Source organism: Pteropus medius, unplaced genomic scaffold (genome assembly GCF_902729225.1).
Source record: "Pteropus medius unplaced genomic scaffold, Ma_sr-lr_union100, whole genome shotgun sequence".
Classification (NCBI taxonomy): Eukaryota; Metazoa; Chordata; class Mammalia; order Chiroptera; family Pteropodidae; genus Pteropus; species Pteropus medius.
The window spans coordinates 14,080,296-14,097,737 of NW_024340699.1; the positions used below are offsets into that span (position 1 = coordinate 14,080,296).

Below are 17,442 nucleotides of genomic sequence, written 5' to 3' on the forward strand. Positions count from 1 at the left end.
CATTCAACAATTCTCCTCAAAGTGATTCCCGATCGATGCAATCTCGAGCATAACGCTAGTCGACATTTTTGTTGGCAATAACAAAGTGATTTTAAAATCAGAAAGGCAAAGGATCTGGAATATCCAAGGCTCTCTTGAAAAACAAACAAACAAAAAAACAAACAAAAAAACCAAGCCTAAGCTGAAGGGCTTGTACCTTGTCGACTTCAAAATTTAGTACATAAAGAGAGCTACAGTAAACCAGATGGTGTGCTCCCGATATAGAGATAGATGGACAAGTAATCAATGGAAGAGAATAAAGAGCAGAAATAGACCCGTACTTATAGGATTGTTTTGAAGTAACAAAGCAACTCAATGAAGAAAGAAAAATCTTTTTGACAGTGAAACAGGAATCCGTCAGGAAAATAAATTAGCCCTGACTCATCATACTTGACATCATGCACCAAAATTAATTTAAGATGGATCACTGAACTAAACATAAAAGCCGAAACTATAAAGTTTTCAAAGAAAACATTGGAAAATATTTTCATGACTTGACGGTAGGCAAAGGTTTCTCAGAAAGGAAAGAAAGTAAAAATCATAAATAAAAAAACAACGGATAAATCAGAGTTCATCAAAATTCAACAGGTTTGCTCAAGACGAGCCAAGCCAGACAGGGAAAAAATAGTCACAAGACATTATCTGACAAAGGACCGGTCTCTAGAATAGCTAAAGAACTCTGACAACTTAGGAGACTCTGGTAGTTTCTTAGAAAGAAAAATGAAACCTATGTCCACAAAAAGAGCTGTATGAGAATGTTCACGGCAGCTTTATTCATAACAGCTAAAAACTGGAAAAAGCCCAGATGTCCATCAACAGCAGAACGGAAAAACTGTCACATATCCATACACACTTGACCCTTGAACGATGTGGGGAGGGGTTAGGGATGCCAACCCCCCTCATAGTGGAAAATCCGCACATTTACTTTTGACTCTCCCAAAACTTACTACCCTCAGTGTCTGTGGGACTGGCTCCAGAACCCCCTGGACACTGAAACGCGGTGCTCCCGTTCCCTGGATGAGGTGACACGGACCCACCCACGCAGTTGGCCTCCGCACCCGCGGACTCCCAACCACAGACTGATGACAGCACAGGTGTTTCTTGAAAAAACTCTGCAGAGACGTGGACCAGTGCAGTTCAGACCTGTGTTGTCCCAGGGTCACCTGAGACATGCAACACTATGGATAAATCTCAAAACATGACGCTGAAAGAAAACTCATGAAAAAGTACACGCTGCGTTTCTATGACATTCTAGAACGGGCGAACAATCTAGCAGCGAAAACCCAGAACACTGCTTCTCAGGGAGTGGAAGGGAGCTGGGACTGACTGAGGGGAAGGGGACTTTCCGGAGTGGTGATGGCAAACTTTGATAAAGCGTTCAGGGTACACAGATATATATGCATCTTGTCAAAACTCAGAGTGTTTCCTTAAGATGTTACATTCCATCGTATGCAAATATCACCTGAAAATAAAAAAGCAAAAACAATGAACTCCAGTCAGCGATACTCCTGCTGAGCATTTAAGGGGCTCTCTCCACTGACGTAAAGAACCAAGGCCTAGGGTGTTTGCTTAGCTTTCCCACCCGACTATAACCTCGAAAAAGTTTTTGAAATTTTAATGATAAAAAGCAGATGAGATCTCTTCCAGAATTTTAAAACCAGAGGGTGTGTGTGGAGGCAGCAAAGCTATTTTTAACTACAAATATCCACTGATGAACGTCCACAGACCCATCACCGAGATTTAACGAATGTTAACTTTCTGCCATTTGGTTTCGACTATTTTTTTTCCTAAAGCGTTGAAGAGAAGCTCATCATCCTGACATTTCACCCCTAAATACACTAGTAAGTACCCCTAAATAAAAAGGACAGGAAAAATATACTTGCCAGCTTGTGACTAAAAGTGGAAAATATCTAACATCACAATAAATTCCAGGTGGATCAAGTATTTCATGTAAAACACCAAAGAACTAGAAGATGACACAGGAGACTGTCCTGTATGCTCTGGAACAGGACGAGCCTTTCTAGTGCTCAGAGGCCTTACAAGAGAAGACAAAAATACCTTCAAACATGCAAAAACTCAAGACTTCAGGACAGCCAGAAGACCAGAACCAAGGTCAGAGAGCCAATGACAACCCGGAAGAAATATCTGCAACCCACAGAAACAGCTAACTTGCTTTACGTCAGTAAGAGACAAATAACCCAACAGAAAAGCAGGCAAAGAAAGAAACAAGCGATTAAAAAGAGAAAAAGCACCTACATTTAAAAAATTGAGTTCCACTTCAGTTATGATTTAAGAAATAAAGGCAACGAACACATTTTTTACCCCAGATTCGTCTCACAAGTATTAAAATATTTGCTAATGCCTCGTGTCGTAGGAAGTGAGGAGGCAGGTGCTCATACCCTGTATAAAAACAAATCGGTACTACCTTTTTAAAGGGCAATTTGGCAAGATCTGTCAATTTTAAGTGGTTTATCTGTTGATTCTCTCTCCAACAGCTGTACTCACAGGTGGGCAGAACACAGGTGCGCGCCCGGCAGCCCCACCCCTGCAGGTGTCTCTCTCAAGGGAATGCACAGGCCCGTCCACACGTAACCTGTACACAAACATCCACAGCGGCACCACTACCAACAGCCAGAGAGTGGAAACAACCGGAATGCTGATCAAAACAGCGAAATGTTATTGAACAGTAGAAAGAAATGAAGCCCTGAGACACGCCCCAGCACGTACGGGCCCCGAAAGTGTTCTGAGCGGGAGAGGCCATTCACACAGGACTCCACTTATCTGAGAGGTCCGGAGCCGCAGCTCTGCAGAAGAAGAAGTAGATTAGCGCCTGCCCAGGGCCTGGTGGGCGCAGGGACACGGGAGCGAGTGCTAACGGACTCAGGCTTTCTTCTGGGGAATGATAAAACTGTTTGGAAATTAGATTTTGGTGGCTTGTACGGCTTAGTAAATATACCAAGACTCACTGACTCGTACACTTTTAATAGCTCATTTTTATAGCATGTAAGTTACATCTCAAAAGGCTGTTAAAAAACCCCACACAGGAGGCTGTGGTGGAAATTTGAATTCTGGCCAATACATTACTACGTGACGTAAGAAGTACAGGGCAGCAGGGGCTGCAGACACCACGCTCTGCACCGTGAGGAAATGGGTGGCAGAGGCGGACAGGGGGCAGCAGCAAGGTGTCAGGGCGGACCCTGACTGGGACCCCGGGTCCTAGAACACGCCAGGCTGCAAGGAGTCTCTAATGGCCAAAGTCACATACCAGGTATTGGGGTTTCTGGGGAAAACGCCTGTAACTTTCATCAGATTTCCAAAGGAGCCAGGAACCAGAAAAGGCCGAGGCGGCCATCATCACCGGAGCCAACACATTTTTGTCACTACTTAAGAAGTAATAACAACACAAAAAGAGTCACTTCAGAGGCCCTTTAAGTCCTATGGACCGAACGCCTAGGTCTTTTCAGGAACAGACCTTTCCAGAAGCAGCCTGTCTCTATACATTGTCAGTGGCTCAGGGCTCACTAGCTTTCTACGGCACATTTTTATCATACCTCACTCTGGAGGGAATTTTTAAACACGCGAGCATACACGGAACCCACAGACCAGAGCAGTCACTCCCCACGAAAGTGAAGGACACAGCTCAGCCCTCCCTTGGAGTAATGTCGTACGATGAATCGATGAATCGGGCCAATGACTGAAGGGCACTGCGATCAAAGGACAAGCAAGAGAAACAAGGCTGCACATCTGTAGTCACTCAAGATGGCCCCTTACCGAGACACCGGCGCCAGCGAGAACTCGGCCGACTGCTAACCAATGCCAGCTTCGGCAACCCCATGTCTGAGGCCTTGCCCTCCGGCCCGTTCTAGGTGGCCGCTGCCCCAGTCTCTGCCAAATGTCCTTCCTGAAGATGACTTCTTTAACATTTAAGAGACTAATTACTTGATTTAAGAAAGAATGTTGTTTTGCTTCTGCTAGTGCTGTTAGAGCTGACAATGATGAAACTTCTGCAGCGGGAAGAAGGGAAGGACAAAGCCATGACATAACTGACGTCACACACTTCCAAACGAGCCTACCCGTCGGGTGCCTGGCGCTCTCCAGAGATGCGCGCTAAGAGCCCGATGTGGGCAGGTGTGGGCAGAGGGAGCCTGCCGGAGCCCTCCCCCGCACGGCCCATCACCACGAATCTCCGAAACTGCGCCTCCAGCCGCTGCGGCCTGCCCAATCGCGACGGCCTCACGAAGCACCACTTCTCAAGCCGCACAGTGCAGATGGTGGCCTGGCGAGGCGAGGACCGTCGGCCTCTTGGGAAAAGGCGCTGTGTGTCTCCAGAGGTGCTTCCGTCAGGGAAGGAGTCTCTGCCACTTGTGCCGAGGCAAGAACAGTCGGCTTGCGTTTCGTTTCAGGATGGAATGCCTCATGAGGCATGTTTTCTGAGCTCAGAAACTTATAAAACGCAAGGATACACAATATAGAATCTTGAAAAATCAACTTTTCCTTCTAACCTTCCGTGATATTTCACAAAACAGTAAATCTAGATCCTTTATTTTGCCTAAGTGGGTAGGATTTCATTGCAGTAGTATTTCAGGGAAGAGAGATCACATATTTGCATATTATTTATCCTCAAACTAACAAAGGACACAGAGAGAAAGAATGAACAGGCCCACACAACGGGCACAGCATACATGAGAGTTCTTGCAACTTTCCCTGAAGTTTGAAATTACAACGATGTAGTTAAGAAAGATCTTCCACTGCCTCTGGGCAAAGGTTTTTCTCTTTAAACAAAAGAAGAACAAGCAGTTGTCAGTCTTGTTCCCAAGACCAGCCCTGGCTCATTCTTTCTGGAACCGCGACAGGGAGAGCAAAGATCTGATTTTATGACAGATGGTCAAGAGTTATGAGGGATGAGCCAATACTGAGCCCGGGCTAAATTCTGAGGCATTAAGTACTAGTCTCTGCTCTGAGTCTATTTGTAGAAAAATGCCAGAAAACCACCTTGACTCAGCAGCTAATCTGTTTTCTAAGAGACATTCTTTTCTATAACTCAGTAAAAGTATGTGAAAGAAGGTAAATGAAGTTCTAGGAACAAAAGAATTTTATAGCTTCAGTTTGAACTATTAACCCTCAAAAAGTTCTATGTCCATTTCGTCACCCATTTTTTAAGGGCCAAAGTTCGCTAGGAAGAACAAAGAACTCTACACACCACCTCACCATGCTGGTCAGTAAATACCCACTCCTTCAACGAGGCTAGCAAGACAGCACATGGTGTTCCATCAAAACCCTTTGAAAAATGAGGCGCCAAAACCCAGCAAATAAACTTCAAGGATACGTATTAGTAAGTAAATGGATTCGGTTGGGGAAGAGTGAAGACCAGGCTTGGTATTCTTACGCCTTTCTAAGCACGGGGTCTCCAACTGGGGGGAAAGTCCGTGGATTTCCGAATAGATGATTCTAGTCACCACAGCCACAGCTTGCTAGCACCTTCCAGGCCCTCGTTCAGACGCAGATTTAATAAACATTTATATCACAGCTAGAGCCCAACAGACTACTTTTTCCAGAGAGGGGGCTACTCATCTAGAGAAATCTCCTACAGGGAGCAATCCCGTGTGGGGTAAAGTGCAGCCGGTTTGGAGAATTTCAAAAACACTCACACCCACCTGAGTTGAGCAAGCACACTAGTTCACAGCCACTTTATCACCCAGATCACACCTTCCAGCTACATACCAGGATGAAGGTTTCGAAAGAAGATTTAGTAAGCATCAGGAGGCACATCTGAAGGCAAGAGGACTAAAATCCAAGGTGGCCAGCAGGAACCACCTTCAGGGACACTGATGTTAAGGATTCTGACTCCCCGCTGTCTCCCTATGAAGGTCACGGGGCCTGCCTTTGGGAGCAGGAACGAGCAAGGGACTTGCTGGGAAAAGTCAGACATGACCCCTGGGAGGTGAGCGGCGCCTGAGGGCTCACCTTTCCAAGGGAGGAGGCCAGGGCCCGGGGCATGGGGGTGTTCCTGGGAAGCCTCTGACCTCCCGTGGGCCAGGCAAATGCTACAATTTCAAGGAACTGGCAGAAACTGACTTTTTCCTAGTGTCTTCGCCTTATGTCAACGGAGGTGTAGGCAGCAGTTATTTACGTCTGTGTTTGCTGGTCTTGTGTCCCCCAACGTCCACCAGACACCAATTCATTTACTTGTGCTCTGTCTTTCTCCACTGAAATGTCACGAGAGCAGGGACTTTGTGGCTATTGCATCTCCACAGGCAAAGCAGGGCTGGCGCAGAGCGGGTGCTCGACAAACATTCACGGAGCGGACGGAACCAGGAACGAGGACGGAACCAGGAACTCCCATTCAGCAGTTACGCACGTGGGAGAGGGCGGAGGTTCCCATCGCACTCCCTGGGGGGCTGCACCCACCCCTACTTACTCAGCGGGGACTGCCGCACACACGCAAAAGAAAACCAAAGACATCGAGGCCCAGAGACACTTTCCCACACGGGACGTGCCTGAGCCAGCAGTCAAAGCTCATGACCCTTCTGGGAGTCCATGCTGCCTCTGAGATGTGCGCTACTCAGATTCCGTAAGGTGATAACTGAAGAAAACAAGTCATTCCTATGGGGCTGTAAAATCTTCAATTTTCTGGAAGCCCTTTGTGACAGAAAACTAAATGGTCTAAATGGCATTGAAAAGGGGGAGAAATTATAGGACAATAAATACCGTATGACACTGTGTGTTGAAAAAACCCCATAAAACAAATATTTCTATGTGTACACTTATAAGTATGTAAGTCAACAGAGAAAGGTCTGGGAGGGCACACACACACACACTGTTCGCTGCTGTCACCCCTGGGTGGACTGAGGTGGGAGAGGAGTTTGGCCAAGGGCATCTACGCTTTGATCACAGTGTCTGAATTCGGGAATGCATTTCAATTCAAGTATAACTTGTCCATTTTTTTTAAGAAGGGGGAAAAATAAAGCAAACACTTACTGCATTCATAGATCTGTTCCAGCTTATCCACAGAAGAAAGGGAGAAAAATTTATAACCGGACTTACTACCAACAGCTAGGGACCTGCAAAAAAGCCAAATTCAGAAATAAGAGCTGATACGTGTAGACAGTGATAATGTACAAACTAGCTCCATGTTACCAAATAGCAACCATCATCTCTAGCAAAAATCAGTACAAATCATTTCACATCATGGTGGCTGAACGGAAAGGGTGGCAAAGGAAGATGACGTGCATCCCCACAGCCAGGACAGGGGGAGGGTCAATCAAATGAAGATCGATAACACTTTTATTTAACACTTCAAAAACATTAAAGCTAAGTTTGACATATAAATGAAAGTAATCAGCCCTAAATTAATGACCCCCTCAAAACGAAGTGGGGTTTCTCAGGTGAGCTGATGTACATGCGTAGTCCATGCGAGATCCAAAAGTCAAGTGAGCTAACAGCACTAGTTAAACCAGAGATAAACAGGCATTCACAGCCCCGGTGGGTGGCGACAGCTGCCTGCGTTTCGGAAAGGCCGCAGCAAACACAGCTTACCCCTTATGCTGCGGCCGAGCAGTGACGGAAATAAAACGGACCAAAAAGCTAACAGAATCGGGAATCGGAGCCCGCATGGCTGGCGCAGACGGCGAAGGCGAAGGCGAAGGCTCATTTTCAGAGCCTCGCCTGAGAGCCGCATTCACGTCCCTCGCCAACACTGCAGCTTCTGCTGAGAGGCTCGGAGGGGCCTCGACTCTCCGGGTCCCCGAGCGCAGGAGAGCTGTGACACTGAACGGACTTCCTTGTCACGGGAGCACTACTCTCCAGAACGTGACTGACCACGGGAACAAAGAAGAAAGGCCAGCTTTCGGAAACAGAGAGGATGAGAGAACAGAGCAGGGGGTGGGAGGACATGCAGGGATTCGGACACGGGAATCGTTTGTATTTAACGTCTGCGGGAGCAGACGGTAAACCAGAAGACCAGAAGTAACAAAGGCTGCATTTCCGTTTCCTACCACGGGTACTTGCATGCCACGACGAAAGTAGGGCTATTTTAATGACCACTTCGTCTACTTAAAATTTGAGATTTCTAACCTCTCTTTCACATATGTGTAGAAGAAATATACAGTTGACCTTTGAACAATGTGAGGGTTAGGGGCGTCTGCCCCTGCACAGTTGAAAATATGCACATAACTTTAGACTCCCCCCCTAAAGTCAGCTGTCCCTTGGTATCTGGGGGGAACTGGTTCCAACACTCCCACGGATACCAAAATCTGTGGATGCTCAAGTCCCTCATAAAATGGCGCAGAATGCACACACCCACGGTCGTCTGGACCTGTGGATGTGAAATGCGGGGCTACACAGGGCCCACTGCATATTCACTGCGCTGAAAAAAAATCTGCACAATAAGTGGTCCTGTGCGGTTCGAACCTGTGCAGTTCGACCGTTCCAAGGGCAGCTGCTATAAGCACTCTTAAATTTTAAAACTGCAACTGCTTTTTCTTAGGAGTGTAAACAAAAACAAAACTCTACCAGCTCACATCATTTTTCTTTGCCAAAATACTTCACTATATTGAATTAGTTATATTAATGAAGTAATTAGGTACTGTTACCTGTAAATACTTTAAAAAGTAATAAAAGAACCAACAGAGATACAAGAACATTCAGGAAGGCTAAAAATAAAATAAAACCTTAGCAACTCACAACTTTTGGGAAACTGGTGTTTAGGAAACGTTTTCCATTTAACTAAGGGCTGCTAGTTTAAGTACCAAAACCATTTCCCCACCATTTCTGATTTAAGAAAAATGTCATTCGTATTAAGAGCTTTCCCGTGGTTCTTAACACAAGGGGATCGCGTGTCCCTAACATTTCTCTGAACTCGCATCACTGAACGACTTCCTATCCTGTCCTAACACAGTAACCCTCTCAGGCTCTAACGAGTTGAGTTTTATGGGCCTACAGCACATGGCTAGACTGTAGTACTGAGTTTACAAAAATATTTTCTGCCTTTGGTTTTGCTGACAGTTGTTCCTTGTGGGCCTACCATCATTAACAGCCTCTCTCCCTTTCTAATCCCTTGACTTCGAAACCAAATCACTAAGCTTATTAGTATTACATATAAAATATGCCTAGAAAGGGCTTCTTCCATGAGCAAAATAACGAGCATTAAGTAATTAACGAGAACCGGGATTTTGATATACCCAGGTTCTCAGATGTGCTCCAAAGAGGTAGAATTTGTTAAAATTGATCAAACATCAGAACGTTGATGTTCTCTGGATATTAAGAAACTGCTTTAGGGTATTAAATATCTTAGCTAGAATTTCAATTGCATGGTTTACAAAACTGACTGGGCATCTCAAACAGGAAGAAACGTAAACAAAAATATTTCCATTATTTTTTGACATGTGTATATAGTATAGTATAATTTTATCAATAAAGGTAAGTATTTTTAAAGGGGGATATTAAATGTAAATAGGCTTGATCTTCTCAGCTCAAATACCAACAATCAGGTTCACACCCTTCTTCGGAGGTTCTGCTTTTACCAATTTCTCATGAGTCACCTGACCATACAATGGCGTTTTAGTGGGAGAGGTACAGTAAGAGATAAGTATGGGATTCCACTAGTAAATCGTCTTATTCCTCAATAAATATTCATGTGGTTTTTTAAAAATGTAATTTAATGAATATCTTTTATTAACAAAGGGAAAAACGAGCAAACCATGACAGAAAAAAGGATATATTCGCCTAAGCCCCCACTTCACTACTATACTGCTACCTTCCACTGTCTGGCGTCCAAATGCAGGGACCCTACTGTGCCTTCTGGGGGAAAGAGCTTCATCAGGGCAGGGGAGAGGGTACTTCTGGAACATACTTTGAGCCAGTCCTCTACCTTCATCCCACACCACCTCACCGCACTTGTAGCTTCCCCAGACTGCAAGCCCTCAGGCGTCTGGGGCTGTGGTGTAAACTAGTCGATGCTCCGCTTCCCCCACTGAGCAATTCAGGGCGCCCCGTCCTTTGCCACTTCCCACGACTAGCGCAGCTTCCACAACTACACTGTGCTGCTGTTTCCTGTCGCATTCTCACCTCACGGGTTTAAGCCTTTTAAAACATCTTTTTGGCATTTTGTTGGTTGACATTTTATTAGGGTTTTGGAAAGGAGCCAAAATAAATGCTTGTGTTTGATCCACCATTATTAACTGCAAGTCTGTCACTAAATTTAAACTTAAGTGTTCAATATCGGAAAGACAGTTATTTCCACTAAAAAAGTGAAAATGTGAATCAGATCTTTTTCACTCCATTTCCTTCTCTCTACCCAGTGATCAGTCCATACAGGCTTTTTCCCTTTGCATCACCTCCTTCCTCAAAGATGTTAAACGGACACAGTCTGTGCCCATAAAAACGAACACACCTGGCAGGTCCTAGAGCCCTCCTTGGTAAGTTTATCGCCACCACAGGCCCTTCCCTCCAGCTCACGTCATTTCCATCCCCGACCTCCACTTGGAAATCACCGAGGCCTTCAAACGCCACGGGCATCCGAAGCAGAGCTCACCATTTTCCCCTAAACCGAATCCTTCTCCCTAGTGTCATCTCTGTTTTCCCAGAACCCAAACCAGAGAGCTGGGGGGTAATCTTAACTTCTCCCTTAAAGACATCATATGTCCTATGGGCCATAGCAGGTCCTGACGGCTACGTCTCCTCTCCGCTGGCCACTGCTGCTGGACACCAGCCTCCTCAGTGGCTGCCCCACCCTCCTCAAACACATCCTCTGCATGGCAGGCATGGTGGCCTAAGTCTTCAAGGTTGAAGGGGCCTTAAAAACCTTCCACTCCCAAGCCCCTCAATTTACTGATGAGGAAGAGAAGTGGCTTTCCCACAATGCCTATAACCTAAACCTCGACTGAAGACAGTGATGCATTCAGATGGGTGTCTCCCAGCGCCTTTACCCCCTATACCTGTAACTCTTCTACAAACAGAGGACTTGGAAAATCAAGCCTTTCTTTACTCCATCCCTTTAGAAATGCAGCTCAAAGCAGACACTGCAATCACCTCCCACAAGCTGGGTGGTATCCACTGGAAGGATTCAGTCCTTGGTACTTTCATTTGAGGTCCAAGTGATACTCTGTCACTTATTAGTTACCTTCCTTTTCAATAAACCAAAAATTCCTCCAACATAAACCTTCTGAAGTGTTGCTTTCGGAAACTAGGATTGGAACTGACCAGGTAAGAGCTAGAGGACCGAGATCAGTGGCTTTTGGTGCTTTTCACTGCCTAGTTAAAAAACAAAATAAAACAAATGGTAACAAGCAAATAAAACTTATTCACACTTTTAGGACACGAATCGCAGGGGAAAAAATATATTTGAAACGATTACCAATACAAAAAGAAAAGCAGGATAATTTGATATGCAAGAAATGTTGTTAAAATGTGAATCCAAGATGAATATGGTTTGTCTTGAGAAAAATCATGTTCCTCTACTACAATTCTGGAGATGGGCAAGGGAGAGAAAAGTGTAAACTGTAAAGCCCTTCTCCAGGAATGTCTGCATTTCTTTCAAGTGTAGATTTAAAACAATTTCAGTCATTTTAATCAATAAACTTTTAGTACAATCTTAACTTACTATTTCTTATAATTTATATTCATACTACATCAAGGCCTCTTCGGCAAATCAAAATTATGACACGGAAATCTTCTCTTGACCTGATAACTTCAGGGCTCACACAGGAGGGGGAAGCACACGATTTCCAAACGGTCTTTGGAATGGTCTTTTTGCAGACCGGAGTGACGTTCTTCGATTATGTAGGAAATCTGGTAGCCCGTTTGAAGTAACAGCAAAAGAGAATGCTTCCTCGTATCTGATTTCCTTCCAATATAAATGGTGACAAGTGAAAAACAGAAAAGATGGTAGAGAATGTTTTCAAAATTCTCTCATTTATACAAGACGTAAAAGACCATCAAGCTACTGGTTCTTACTGGTCTCAAAATCCCAAGGGCTTAAAAACTGAGTCACAGTGGGTTTGAAATGTCCTATTCCCTACCTGGATTAACACAATATAGCCTACCCCAAACATAACCACCTGCAACAGGTTGTCCAAATTGTTTCTGCTGTAACACCTTCTGGCCACATGGACCACTATGGTATTTGGTCGATTTAATCTTTAAATTCACTCCCCTCCAAATCCTACTCTGTAAGCAGAAAAGGCAGCATGGCAGAGAGGAAAAAACACTGGAAGAGAATTCAGGAAACAGATTCTAGTCCTGTCCCTCTTGCCAATAACCAACTGTGAAAGCCAGGCTCAGCTCTGAACCTTCCTGAACACGGGTGTCCTCACGTGCAGGAGTAGGTGATGGCTCCCTTCCACCGCTCCCTACATCCCACTGTGGGGCTGTCTGCATTAGTCTCACAACTTTGGGAAGATGCTGAGCGCCAGCTGCATGCCACACACCTGGGGCATGCGTTCCCCTGGACCAACTCAACCAACTACTCAGTAGGAAGCCGACAGCCACGCCTCCTCCTCCCTTACATCACTTCCTCTTACTCACTTCCCAAGATGGCTCTCCTACCTTCCAGGTCTACAACTCATCCTTCCCGCTCCAGAAACTATCCAGTAACTATCCTCACGGGTCACCCGAGACAGCCTCTGAAGAATCGGCTTCAAACCCACGCGGGTTTGGACGAACAGCGTTCCAAACCCATGGGTTGGCATCAAGGGCCTCTCTTCCCCTGGGGACAGCCCATTCCCTGAAGCGCCAAGACTCCTCAGGTGTTTCTCTGTCGCATGCCCCTTGGTTCGGTTTTATCCCCGGTGGGAGGCCAGGATTATTGCTAAGTTTGTTTCTCGCTCAGGGACGACATCAAAGTTTCCTGCCAAAAAGAACAGCGAGACACGAAGAAAAGCAAAGCGGGGAAAAAGGTCCTCGGATGAGGAGACAAGGATTAGGGTCTGAAAAGGGGAAGAGGGGAGGGAGCTGAGGGAGGCGTGGTAAACGGAGGAGACCCAGTGCCACCGGGGAGGCGGCCGGGACAACAGATCAAGCCACAAAGTTCGGCCCAAGTTTGTGAGACGAGGGGTCCAGATAGAGAACGCCTCCCGCCGGGCGGCCGCAATACCTCCTCATCTCCATCACTGTCCCCGCCAGAGAGCGCAGCTCAGGGCAGCGCCCAGAGGGTCCCTAAGGATGGCGCCCCTCGCTCGGCGCGCCTGCCCGCCCCCTGCCCTCGCTCCAGCCCCCGGCCCGACCCCGACCCCGGCTCGGCCTTACGTGATGTCCTGGTTGAAGTTGGCGAACAGCAGCTGGCCGGCGCCGGCCTCGCCGCTCTGACTCGCCAGGTTCATGGTGGGCGCGCGGCGGGCGGGTGGGCCCGGCCGGGGGCTCGAGCGCGGAGCAGGGGGGTGTCGCGTGCGCTCAGGGTTGGCGCCAGGCCCCGCTCGCCGCCTGGGTCGCCGCAGCTCGCCGCCCGGGGTTCAACCGCCGCCTCATTCCGTCCCCGCTCTTGTTTATGCTCCAGAGCCGGGTCTCCCAGCGCGCCTGCGCAGCCCGCCCCTTCGCCGCACGGCCTCTCACGGCGCAAGCGCGCCGCGGGGTCCCGCCCCTTCACCTCTGGCCAGGGCCGGAGTTCCGGTCGGACGCGCGCACGCGCCGGGTGCGCTGGGCGGGGCTTGCGGGCGCGCCGAGCGCCGCGCATGCGCATTGGGGGGAGTAGGCAGTCTGTAACCCCCCACATCTTTTCATTAATATTAAGAGGGTCGTACATGTGCCACTCTTTGTGCCAACTACTTATGTGCGTACTCTCGTTCGAGGCTGTAGCAGCCCTATGTAGAGAATATTGCATACCCATTTTACATATTTGGAAACAGCCTTAGAAATATTAACCTATTTGCCAAGTGTTAGATCTGAGAACGGGAAACCCTGATTCTCCAAGGCCCAGGCTTTCTGGGTCCCTAGGAGGGATTCCACTTAACATTTGTTCCTTCGTTTAGTAATATTTAGGAAGCACCTTCCATGTGAATTAAATGGGCCTCCTCCCTTCCTTCCGAGAAGTCACAGTGGGGAGATACTTAATTACAAAGCCGGGGTACAAAGAGAGAGCACATCATGAGGTCACTTAACCTAGACTTAAGGGACAGAGACTGCAGTCAGAGAAGGATGTGTGCAGTCATGTCTAAATGTATGGATACACAAACGTAAGTGCCCATATGGCCGACCACTGAAATCTAGATATGGGGCAGGGGCCACGTCTCTGTTGGTTTTATCAGTTGGCACAGTTTCCTACCGACCGTTATTGTTGAGCGGAGGCACATGAAGAGGTGCCTGAGTAAATCCCCTGAGTTCTAGACGCTCTCCTTGACTTCATCTTGTAAAGCCACGAGATTTTCTCTTGTTCATCCCAACCCGTTATTCCATGTAGGACAGTAACTCCTTCTCTATTGTTTCAGCAAATGAAGATCCCAAAATAGCCAGGGGGTAGACCGAATTTCCAATTTACCAGAACCATGACTCTGCTCCCTTTGGGTACTAGAATCTCAAACTTCAGTAAACCTAGGGTTGTGTGAATGGAAACAAACATTTCTTAAGTGGATTATTAGATATAATATGGAAAGAAACACTACCACCTACCTGCCTTCCCAGTCTGTAGGCACACACTGCCCATGGTAGAATGACACCCCAACCTCACAGGGTGTGGTCTCTTAGCTGGCATCACAACTGAGTCTTCGGCTGGCCATTCTACTGAGATGGGACATCGCTTGTAAAATTCTTAATCTTAGCAGGAAATGAAATGGGACATCTCTTGTAGAGTTAATCGTTTTAGTAACCCTAGTTAAGTTTTCTTCCCTCCTTTGGAAAAAGGCCCTCTCCCTCAAATCTTGATAATTGCCCGGGCTACTCGGATCCCTTGGCTATTGATAAGGGTCATCAGCCCATTGTTAAGCAGAAATGGTGTTAAACCAGGCAGGGCCCTTAGAGTGGGGGGCGGGGATTTAAGCCAAAGGTCTTTCTTTTTACTCTTTAAGAAATATATTAACCGAGCCTGTTTCCCTTTACTCACTTAATAGGCAAATCAATAATAGAAATTAACAGATGTATGATTTAAATAACGAGTTTGTATTTTCTTTTCCTTGTCTAGGGACTGAGGTGGCACTTCAGAAGGAAACCTGAGACCCCACCCTGACTGAGGCAGGAAGGGAAAGATCTCCATGAAACCCCTGTAGGCAGGGACTACCGGCCATTCTCAGCAGGAAGCAGGTACAGAAGAAGAGACTTCCCATCCCCCAACATCCATACTGATAACAAGGGGGTTCATGGCTCTTAGAAAGGAGGTAGGCAGGAAAGTTAGGGGGTTTTGGGTCTGCCTGCAAAGACACTGAGGTCATCCTATCTTAGAAGGGGTCTGCTCTAATCCGCCCACAATTAAGCAAGACAGAGGCATTTTTTAACTCACGCAAGGAAACCAGTAGGCAGAGATTTAGGTACCAGCTTAAGCCAGTCACTCGCACCTGCGCAATAAAGACCCCAACAACCTTCGACTCACCTGAGTCTCATTATACCATCATTATAATATGACGCATATGCCCAGAAGTTCATTAATATCATTATAACAGACTGAATTCTGGGAACAAACATGCGCAGAAAGCAAAATGATGAATCACTGAGTCCTGTCAATCTTAGTTGTCAATCAAGGAAGCCCACTCCTCTAAGAAAAGTGACCACCCACAGCAAAAAAGGAATAAAAACCCTGAAGTCTTTGTTACCAGGCCTTTTGAGCCACGCTTCTCTTGCTCAGGCCCACTTCTACTTCTGGAAGTGTACTTTCCTTTCTAATAAAACTTTTCTACTGTATTTCGGTGTCTTGCTCAATTCTTTGTTCGAGACATCAAGAACCTGGACGATGCGCCAGGAGAGGACCCCGCTCTCCGGTAGCACTACCACCTGTCTGGGTAATACGGCATATGATAAGGACGGTGAAGTCCAAGGACGTGAGCCCGTTGTCAAACTTCTTCCACTTTATTGTAATTTTTTGGTCAGAGGGAATTGCTACGGACACCTGGGTAACCCTATTAAAAATGGTAACCTCCACGCTTTCTCACATCGCCTATCCTTTTCCCTGTTTTATATTCGTATATAACACTTATCACCTTCCAATAGACCATATAATGTCCCCTCCCGACTAGAACATAAGCTCCATGAAGAGAGGATTTTTGTCTGTGTTGTTCACTCTGTGTTCCCATTACCTAGAATAATGGAAACTTGATGCTCGAAGAACTGAACTCTGGACCTCTGTTCCTGGCCACCCGAATGGGCTGAAGTGGGCTGCTGTCCACTTGCCCAGTTTGTTTTCACTGCTTTATTACCTGGGTTTTATTGAGAACCACAGACAAGTGTCGTTGGAGAATAGCCTGGATTTGTGCCAGAAAGCTCGACCTGTGTGTGACTCAGTAATGCACCCACGTGTCCCAGCTCACCTTGAGCTCAGCATGAGCTCACGTGCCAGTGATGGCGTGTAGCGCAAGCAGAATGCTCGGGAGCTTCGATCATCACTTCAGACTTCCTCCAGGTGACTGGCCTGAGGCCAATGCCAGAAAGAAGAGCTTTCCTTCCTCCTTTCAACATTAGAGCAGAGCCATCATTTGTAAGTGCTGACAACAGTCCTCAAGTATTCTCATGTGCTGCGTTCAGAGATGAGCAATCCTCCCACAGGCAAATTCCTCAATAAACTCATCGGATAAATGGCATGGAGGAAGGAACTCAGGGCTGGAACGAAAAGGTGGTGGAGTGCACCTTGTGGGAGGCAAGGCAGTAGGAGGGAGGGCAGGACACGGTGAACACTGAAATCAGACGGGCATGTTCAGGTTCAAATCCTGGCTCCGGTTCTCACAAGGTGTGTGACCTTAGGTAAGTCACCTAACCTCTCTGGGTATGTTTCCTCAATAATAACCGAGGCTAAAATAATTGTCCTCTTGAGAACTCTACGAAGACCGAACGAGTGGGAGAAAGCGCTTCTAGAGCAGCAGAGCGAGAATCTCCCCAAACCGTTCGTCCATAAAAGCAGAGAGAACACGGACGAAAACGATCAAAACCAACTTCTTCAGAATTCTGGAAATTAACTAAAGGCTTGCAACAATCTGAGAAGCATTTTCCAAGGAGAACAGCTAAAGCTCAATAAAAACAGTGAGCTTGGTGGCCTTTTAATTTGCCCTGATCCCATCGCTCTCTTCAAGATCCGCGGTCGCCTTGAAAACCAGCAGACTTGCAACTGTGAGAGATACGAAAACAAGCAGCCTATCAGCCACCAGAAGGGGTGAAATAGGCTTGGAATTTCCCAAAACCTCCCTCCACAGAGAATAGTCACTATCTGACCCGTCTGTCAGTTTGCTGAAAAATGCCTTTCTCAAAATATGTCTTTATTTCACCTAAGAGTTTGCC

At 46.7% G+C, this 17,442-nt stretch overlaps 1 protein-coding gene across 3 annotated transcripts in view; it reads right to left on the reverse strand.

The window, feature by feature from the left end:
- The window catches only part of WIPI2 (WD repeat domain, phosphoinositide interacting 2), a 29,167-nt gene extending 15,611 nt beyond the window's left edge, over nucleotides 1–13,556 (reverse strand). For 2 of the 3 annotated variants that reach the window (XM_039878783.1, XM_039878774.1), the window contains exons 1-2: nucleotides 13,282–13,555; nucleotides 7,018–7,100 (exon numbers count right to left, since the gene is read on the reverse strand). In XM_039878783.1, coding sequence (XP_039734717.1) covers nucleotides 7,018–7,100; nucleotides 13,282–13,355 — 157 coding nt within the window. In that variant the 5' untranslated portion in view covers nucleotides 13,356–13,555. Of the gene's footprint in view, nucleotides 1–7,017; nucleotides 7,101–13,281 lie in introns of all 3 variants that reach the window. The other variant, XM_039878764.1, reaches the window with a different exon arrangement.
- Between the last annotated feature and the right edge of the window lie 3,886 nt (nucleotides 13,557–17,442).